Raw genomic sequence first — 9,144 nt, 5'->3', positions numbered from 1 at the left:
TGGCAGCTGGCCAGTATGGGGATCCAAACCCTTGACCTTAGCTCTAACCAAATGAGCTAACTGGCCAGCCCTCATTAAGTATCTTGAGATAAAATCATCCAGGGTTTAGGGTGATCCTAAATTCATTGACAGGTGTTGTTCTAAGAAGGGAAGAGAACACACAGAGACACACACACAGGGAGAAAGCCACGTGAGGATGGAGGCAGAGAGTGGAGTGACACATCTACAAGCCAAGGACACCAAAGACTGCAGGAGCTACTACAGGCCAGGAGAGAGGCCTGGGACAGATCCTCCCTCAGAGCCTCCAGAAGGAACCAGCCCTGCTGACACCTTGATTTCAGACTTCTGGACTCCACAACTGGGACAGAACAAACTTTCATTGTCTTAAACCACCCAGTTTGTGGTATCTTGTTAGGGCCACCCTGGGAAATTCATCCACGGTGCCCACGCCCCAGGAGAGCAGGCCCCACCCCCCGCCCTGCTGGGATGAGGGCTGAGAGGCAGGCACCCAGCCTGGTGCCCCCAGACGTGCTGCTGTCAACGACCACGAGACAGTGGACACTTCTAGCCATACTCCTTTTAATATCCAGGTCCCCAGAGCCCCCCAGGCAGGGCTGGTGACCAGACTCTGTTAGCTTCCAGCAACACCATGAGGCTTTTCTAAAATGAAGCCCAGAATGTGGTGGCCAGCAGGGGCCCAGCCCCGGAATGTTCCCGGCCCACTCGGGCTACATGCGGTCCCAGATGCAGCGTCCCTCTGGCCAGCTACAAAGTGGAATGCTTCTCGAAGGGCACAGTGAGGAGTTGGGCGGCCGCCTCGTCCAGGAACCAGCAAAGCTTCCCGGTGTGGGGCTGGACCAGGGCGGCAGGCAGCGGGTTTTCCTCCTTCTCCTCCAAAATGCGCTGCGTGGAGAAGGCGGGAGGGTAAGGCCCCACCTGCATCCCTGGAACCCCTCAGAACTCCCAGGACCAACCCGCAGGTAAGACTCTTGGACCCTCAAAATGTGATGCTGACCTTCCTGGCTATCCCAGCTGCAAAAAGTAAGTGGGGACAGGGTGACTTCCTTTTTAGCAACTGCAACCATTTAATACTGGGATCAGCACCCCTCTTCTGCAAAAAACCAGATAGTCAATATTTTTAGCTTTGCAGACCATCCTGTCTCAATGGCAATTACTCAGCTCTGCTACAACAGCCCAGAGCAGCGGTACACAGTACACACACTCATGGGTGCAGCTCTATTACAATAAAACTTTATTTATGGATGCTGAAATGTGAGTTTCATAGGATGTTCACAGGTCAAGGAATATTATTCTTCATTTGATTTTCCCCCCAACCATTTAAAAAAGTAAAAACCATTCTTAGCTGGCGGGAAGTGGCCCGCGGGCTGGGGATGACCGATTCCTGATTGGACCTCGTCATTAGTGGGAATTATAAAGACAGCTTTCTAGGCCGGCCCGGTGGCGCACTCGGTAGAGTGCGGTGCTTGGGAGCGCGGCGGCGCTCCTGCCAAGGGTTCGTATCCCATATAGAGACCGGTCCGCTCACTGGTTGAGTGCGGTGTGGGCGCGACACCGAGGGTTGCGATCCCGTTGCCGGTCGCAGTACAGGCGCAACACCGAGGGTTGCGATCCCGTTACCGGTCACGAAAAAAGACAAAAAGGAAAAAAAAAATAATAAAGACGGCTTTCTGTTATCCAGGCCTGCCCCAAGCACTCTGTGTGGATGAACTACTGACTATTGACGACAGCCCTGTGAGGTCACCTCCATTCTCACCCCTGTTTACAGCTGGGGAAGCTGAGTCATGGCCTGAGTTCCCACAGCTGGGGCTGTCCCTCGTGTGAGTGGACAAAGAGCCGGAACCGCCTCGACCAACCCACCTTGCAGATGGGAAAGTTGAGGCTTGGAGGGGTGAAGTGGCCACCTGAAGCCACACGGGGCATCACCAGCAGGGAAGCCTGGTCTATTGGACTCTTTGGAGTCCCCACTCTGAACCTCAAGACCAAGCCACCTCCATGAAGACATCTGGACCCGATGGTTTTGGGGGGAAGCATTATTACCTATTTATTTAAAAAATACTTCCAGTATCCTCCATAGTTGTTTGCTGGTCTTTTCAATAATGATGATTACAGCTTTTTTTTAGCCATTTAGTTCATTTTTCTTTTTTCTGGTGCTGGCCAGTACGGGGATCCAAACCTGCGACCTTGGTGTTACAACACCACGATCTGACCCACTGAGCTAATTGGCCAGCCCCTATTTAGTTTATTTTTAATATCTTGATTTATTTTATATTTTCTTAAAATGCTGTGTGTACCTGTACCTTTTATCTTATTCCTAATACTACATGATTTTTTTTCCCCTCTTGATTAGCTTTGCTAGGGGGTTGTTGATCTTTTGGGTCTACCTACCATTAAACTTTAAAAAATCTTAACCAACCCACGTATTTTTTTTTAAATGATTTTAATTTTATTTTTAAACTATCAGTGGACAATTCAGCAAGATTGCATGATAGAAGATCAATATACAAAAATCAATTGCTCTCCTATACATTTTCAATGAGCAATCTGGAAAAACCACATGAATTTCTGATTTTAATTTCGCTTATTCCTTCTACTGACTTTTCTTAGGTTTCTATTATTGTTCTTTTCCTAATTCTAGAGTAAAGTACTTGACTTACTGATTTTCATTGTTTCCCACTTAATAATTAAATATATAGACGTACACGCATGCGCACTTAATGCTATGAATTGACCTCTGGCTTTATCTCATCAATTTTGTACCACACTCGTGAACTGTAGCTGCAGTTTTGATATCCCCTCCAACCCAAGAATTACTGAATTATCTTCAGATCCGATGCTTCCAGCCCAGCAGTGGCTGGGACATATTCTACTCCTGGAGCCCACATGCCCATGACCTTCCCAGAACTGGAACCCTCAGCTGTTACCTTCAGAACAGCTGCCTTGCCTTCTCCAGTCGCCACAAAGATGACGGTTCTGGCTGCGTTCAGCACAGGTAGTGTGAGGGTCACACGCTGTGGTGGTGGCTTTGGGGAGTCGCTGATGGGGGCCACAATCTTCTCTCGCTCCTGGGTGTGGAAGGTCGGGGGTAGAGACAGGAGGACAATCTCATGTCTACTTTTTGAGCAATTATACACACCAGGCCTGGTCCAGCCATCATTCCCTTCCATCCTAACAATCCATGGCAGGTGATTTATGGCCACTGTTGTATGATGGGTAAACTGAGGCTCAGAAGGCTTGAGCCCAGGAGGCATCTATGTTGGTGGAGGTCGACTCAAATCCTGGGTCTGGGCATCCCACCCCAGCAGGCAGCCCTCCCTCTGGAAGTCCCAGATGCCAGGGGCTGAGGCTCAGGACAAGAGTGGAACCTGTACCCTGCGCTGGTGTGCTCACCTGCAGGAGGGGGTGGTCTGGGAAGAGTGAGCAGGTGTGGCCATCCGGGCCCACCCCTAGGATCAGCAGGTCGAAAACCGGGATGGAGTCCCCTTGGAAGGCCTGAGCAGGGGGAGAAGACAGTCCAAGAGGTTGTGAGGTGGGGGCTCAAACGACACACAGAGACAGTTGTCAGACAAAGAAATAGGAGTAGGTGTTACACAGGAGACAATGCTCAGCCTCGCCCACAATCAAAGGGACACTGATCTACATGGTTCCACATTTCACCTGTTTCACTGGCTGAAAGCCACAGGAGGGGAGGACCTAGACCCACTACCGGGGCATATGAGGCCAGGCAGCCCTCAGGCTCCCCGAGGCAGTGCTGTGGCCTCTCAAAGGAGTGTCCTCAAAGGGATGTGCTGACCACCCCCAGGGCAGTTTCTGCTGGTGACAATCACACAGGCTGCTCTGTTGCTCAGGATGGGACCACTTCGTGGACACGGTCTCTGGTGTAGCCGCTCCCAGGACTCACCTGTCTCAGCTTCTTGGCGTAGTCCTCAGCCGCCTCCTCCACGGGCAGCTCGGGGTTAATGGTGATCACCTGGCTGTCTGGGATGGGCAGTCTGGACAGCAGGTGTGCCTGCGGCAGACAGAGGGACAATGGCGGGACAATGTCACCAAGAGTAATATGACCACCTAGATCCTCCAGGTGACGCCTCGTGGATGGTACTGTCGTTATACCCATTTACAGATGGGGAGACTGAGGCACACGAAGACCTGTGCACTTGCTCAAAGTCCCTCAGTCAATGAGTGATGCATTCGGGGCCCGGAAACCTGGTTCCTGAGCCCTGGGCAACACTGCCTCTCAGGGCAGAGGAGGTTCAAGGGGAAGTGGGAGTCCTGTTGCCCTAGGGGGCTGGGCAGGAGGGTCCCTGGGGTGGGAGGGTGGCCATCCTGGGTGAGTCAGGATCATGGTCATTCCTACCCTTGGGCCCCTAGAGGAGCAAAGGTGGCCCGAGTGCTGCAGCCAGAGTTCCACCGGAGGTCTTCTAAGTCCACTGTGATGGGGAGCAGGGCCCTCCTGTCATGCCTTGCACCTGTCAGCTACACCACGGCCCTGTTTCAAAGCCTCCAGGGGCCCTCGGTCTTTGGGATAAAACCCAGCCCCTTATTGTCCTCCGTGAGGCCCTGATGCCTTCCCCAGCCGCCTCCTCTATCCCATCCCTGCCTGGGAAACTCCTATACACCCCTCAGGCTAACTCCTCTGAGCAGCCACTCCTGCCTGCACCTCCCCCACTATGGGGGGACCAGGCCTGCCCATGCCCAGCACACAGCAGGAACCCTGGCCAATGAACAGTGACAGATTTAACTTGGTAGCACCTGGAGTCAGGCCTCCTGCAAGTGAGGGCTCCAGCCCTCTCCCAGTGAGATGTGCCCTGGGGCTTTCGATCTGTTCTGAGACTGTGACCCTCCCTTGGTGTCTTGCCTTCATGCAGAGTCTACCTCCACTAAGGCAATGCCAAGCTGAGCCACAAAGGAAAAGCGGCAGAAACCCAGTGTGTCTGAAGCTGAGGTGGAAGGCTGTGGGATCCACCAGCCCAAGCGCCCTAAGTGCGGGCCTGAGCAGTGTAGGTTCTATATCGAGGGTAACAGGGAGCCAAGGAGGGTGTATGAGCTGGGGAGAGACACGGTCAGATCTGCTGTTGGAAAGACCTCTCTGCTTCATCTAAAGTCCCTATCTTAGTCCATTCCGGCAGCTGTAACAAAATACCATAGACTGGGGTGGATAATAAACAACAGAAATTTACTGCTCACAGTTCTGGAGACTGGAAGTCCAAGATCAAGGTGCTGGCAGATTTGGTGTCTGGTGAGGGCCTGTTTTCTGGTTCACAGATGGCACTTGCTCACTGTGTCCTCACATGGTGGAAAGGGTAAGGGTGCTCTTTGGGGTCCCTTTTGTAAGGGCACTGATCCCATTCATAAGGGCTCCATCCTGATGACCTAATCACTTCTGAAAGGCGACTACCACCTTCGGGGTTAGGATTTCACCATATGGATTCTGGGGCTGGGGGCTGGGGGAGACATTCAGACCATAGCAGTCACCACCTACACACACCCTCTCAGGGATTTCACTGAGCAAAGCCAGGAGGGAATATTGATGCCCCATTTGGTCAGCTGAGTACCTCCCTTGGCTTCTGAGTATCCTCTACAGGCTCAGAGCTGCTCCCTCCTCCTCCTCTAGTGCTGAGATGTTGGAGATGTCCACATCCTGGGGTGGCCTAGAGCCAATGACCCACTGATGCCCTGGTTACAAAATCCCAGGGGGAGGGACAAGCTGAGGCTGGGTGACTCCTGAGCCCAAATCTTTCCCCCCTGCCCTGCCTGTCCTGCCTCCCTCACAGGCTTCTCCTGGGAGCTCCCTCTCAACTGGTCACAGGCACAGGACTCCCCAGGTCAGGCTGGGCTTTCCACAGAGCCTGGGGCTGGAGTGTCATCAATCAGGCAGGTTCGTGAAAGTGGAACTGCTGGTTGATCTGGGCTGGTTCTCTCTTAACATTCTGGAGGTCTGTGGGACTGTTCCCAGAGAGGCAACCCCAGCTAATCCTCCCACCCCGATGAAGCTCGGGTCTCAGCAGTGGAAGGATGATGGTGCAGGTGAGCAGCAAAAAGCCAGGCTGAGAGCTCCAAGGTACATGGGGTCCCTCCTCCAGGAGGGAAATGCCCCCACATACCTGTAGTGGGTTGAATAGTGTCCCCCCAATTCATGTCCAACCAGAACCTCAGAATGTGACCTGATTTAAAAATAGGGACTTTGGGGCCAGCCTGGTGGCGCGCTGGAGAGTGCGCCGCTTGGGAGCACGGCCGCGCTCCCGGCGGAGGGTTCGGATCCCATGTGGAGACCGGTTCCCGCTCACTGGCTGAGCACCGTGCGGGTGCAACACGGAGGGTTGTGATCCCGTTGCCGGTCAGTAAAAAAAAAAAATAGGGACTTTGCAAATGTAATTATTTTAAAACAGGTCATACTATTTAGGGTGGGCCCTAAATCCAATGACTGGTGTGCTTATACGATATGAGAGGACACACAGAAAGAATCAGAGATGGCCATGTGAGGACAGAGACGGAAGAGACTGAAGTGATACGGCCACAAGCCAAAGATTGCATGGCGCCCACAGAAGCTGGAAAAGTCAGGAAGGGTCCTCCCCTAGAGCCTGCAGAGGGTGCATGACCCTGATGACACCTTGAATTAAGACCCCTGGCTTCCGACAGTGAGCGAATCCATTCCTATTGTTTTAAGCCCCCAGTGTGCGAACATTTGTTATTCTGCCTGGGGAACTAATTTGATACCCCTCACAGGGGAACCGGCAGAAGCAGCAAGTCCTGGCTCACGTATGTTCCCACTGCATGGCTTTCAACTTGGCTGTGCCTTTTTGCCCCCATTCACCGTGGCCAGCTCCTGCACATCTTCCAGGTCTCAGCTCAAATGTCACCTCCTCAGTGTCCCCACAACCTCCGTTGACAAAGGCCTCTTCCCCAGGGCTATCATTTCACACTTTTTTTTTTTGGCCACTCGCCCTACAGGGATCCGAACCCTTGACCTTGGTGTTACAGCACCGCACTCTGACCAGCCGAGCTAACCGACCAGCCCAGCACTATTCTTTCTTTCTTTCTTTTTTTTTTTAAAAAGATGACCGGTAAGGGGATCTTAACCCTTGACTTGGTGTTGTCAGCACCACGCTCAGCCAGTGAGCGAACCGGCCATCCCTATATGGGATCCGAACCCGGGGCCTTGGTGTTATCAGCACCGCACTCTCCCGAGTGAGCCATGGGCCGGCCCTCTTTCTGCACTGCATTGTTAATGCTCCAAGTGGACTTTCCTTTTTCATAGTCCTGTGTGTTGGCGCCCATCTCCCCACTGTGAGCCCCGTGAGGGAACTGCCCAAGTCCCCATTGTGTCCCCAGCACTGGGCCCACGGTCCCACAAACAGGGAAAACTCAATGAACACCTGTGCCATTTTCTCTTTTACTGTTTGGTTAGACTTTTGCCACTGGAGCATGTACCGTTTTCCTAATTTAAAAAAACGCAAAGTTTGAAATACCCACGCAAAGGAAGAAACAAATGCCCACTGTTTAATGAAGCTCTTGGGGAAGATACACAGGAAGGTGGGTATGAAGGGTGGCTCCTGCCACTGTGAGATGTGTGGTAGGTGTCTCTCTGGAATCGGGTGGGCGGGGGTCCAAATCCCCGCCCCACCCATAGTTCCCTCCTCCCAGTAGGTGAGCTGGACAGGTAAGCGCTCCTCTTCCAGCCTCAGTTTCCCCATCTGTGAAATGGGTGTAATAACAGCCCGTGCCTCGCGGGCGGTGGTGAGGATTCATGAGACGATGCATATGAAGGGCTTGGTAAACCTTCCCTCTTATTATGAAAAAACAACAGAAAACCACCAAGTTTCTGTGCAAAGAGAATGCAACACACCCAGGACCTGGAAGCCCTTGCCCAGGGCCTGGCTCGGGTGACATGAGGTTCCTGGCCATGCAGGACTCCCCAGCCCCTTTCTGGGCTGGAATTTTCTCCTCAGGGCAGGAGGAGTTGACTCACCACGGCTCCTCCAAGCCTCAGTGTCCCTGTTTGTAAAACGAGGGTGCTCCCCTGGTTCTATAGGGGCCAGGGGTCCCAGGCCAAAGATAACCAGGTCATCAGAGCTGCAAGCTGCTTGGAGGCCACCGAGAACTCGGCCAGGTGAGAGATGATAGCACTGAGGCCCCGGCTCCACCCGACCCCTCCTGCGCGGCTCCTGCAACTGTCCTTGCACAAACGGGCCACTCGGCTACACTGCCAGGCCTTTGCCCCTGCCGTTCCCTCTGCCAGGTCACCGGACAGAGCATGAAGAGGGACTACAAAACCCCCATCGGCCCACCCACGTAGAAGTCGGCGCACCCAGACCATTCCCAGCCCTGCCCCGATAACGGCCGAGGACATGGGGAGAACCTACAGTCCCGTAGCCGAAGTTCAGGCGGTGGGCGTGGACTTCCAGTATGACCCCCGGCGGCCCCCGTAGCCGAGGTTCAGGCGGTGGGAACCGCTCTCTCGGTAGTATGACCCCCAGCGGCCCCCGTAGCTCTCACCCGGTAGAGCCCGTACGTGCTCTCGGCATGCTCGAAGGGCACGAGGCGCTCATCGCAGAAGCCCAGCGTCCAGCGCGCGAGACCGGCGGGCCCGGCGGGGGCGGCGGCGGCGGGCAGCTCGCGGGCTAGCATGGAGACGAGGCTGCCCCCCGACAGGCCCAGCGCGAAGCGGGCACGGGCTCCCGCCAGGCAGCATGCTGCCCGCTGCGCCACCAGCTGCGCCAGGGACGCGCCCAGCTCCTGCGGGCTCGAAAAGACCGAGATCAGGCCCGGGGCCGGCGCGGCCATGGCGACAGCGGGGAGGCGGAAGCGCTCCCGGTGGCCGTCAGTGCGCCTGCGCGAAGGCCGGTAGGCCTCACGGCGCAGGGTCGTTTGGGCGGCCGCCTCTGGCACACGCGCACTTCCGCAAATGAAGCCACAGCAGGGCCGGGCAGTCGGTCCAGCCACGCCTCTTTTATATATATATATATATATTTTTTTTTTTTTTAATTTTTATTGAACCAAAATTGATTATACATATTTCGGGGGTTCAACACTGAGATATGTTGATCAAATCAATATTAAAAGCATATATATTGTTACAAATTGTAATTATTCTTTATGCCCCTTGTCCAATCCAGCCCCATCCCCCTT

At 54.0% G+C, this 9,144-nt stretch overlaps 1 protein-coding gene across 3 annotated transcripts; it reads right to left on the bottom strand.

The window, feature by feature from the left end:
- Nucleotides 1-559: 559 nt before the first annotated feature.
- On the bottom strand, nt 560-8,832 carry PGLS (6-phosphogluconolactonase). 3 transcript variants are annotated; one of them, XM_008593425.1, is made up of 6 exons: nt 8,512-8,806; nt 3,920-4,027; nt 3,409-3,510; nt 2,943-3,083; nt 1,016-1,111; nt 560-903 (listed from the first exon to the last, which is right to left on the bottom strand). In XM_008593425.1, exons 1-6 carry the CDS (start codon nt 8,797-8,799, stop codon nt 766-768), a joined length of 873 nt encoding a protein of 290 aa, XP_008591647.1. In that variant the 5' UTR covers nt 8,800-8,806; the 3' UTR covers nt 560-765. The 3 variants fall into 3 exon arrangements, with proteins under 3 accessions (XP_008591647.1, XP_008591648.1, XP_008591651.1); XM_008593426.1 differs by lacking the exon at nt 1,016-1,111 and having other exon boundaries at nt 8,512-8,832; XM_008593429.1 differs by lacking the exons at nt 560-903; nt 1,016-1,111 and adding an exon at nt 1,513-1,545.
- Between the last annotated feature and the right edge of the window lie 312 nt (nt 8,833-9,144).

This window comes from Galeopterus variegatus, unplaced genomic scaffold, assembly GCF_000696425.1.
Source record: "Galeopterus variegatus unplaced genomic scaffold, G_variegatus-3.0.2 Scaffold9125, whole genome shotgun sequence".
Lineage (NCBI taxonomy): Eukaryota > Metazoa > Chordata > Mammalia > Dermoptera > Cynocephalidae > Galeopterus > Galeopterus variegatus.
The sequence above is the reverse complement of the archived record's forward strand: the minus strand, read 5'-3'. Positions and strand labels throughout refer to the sequence as shown.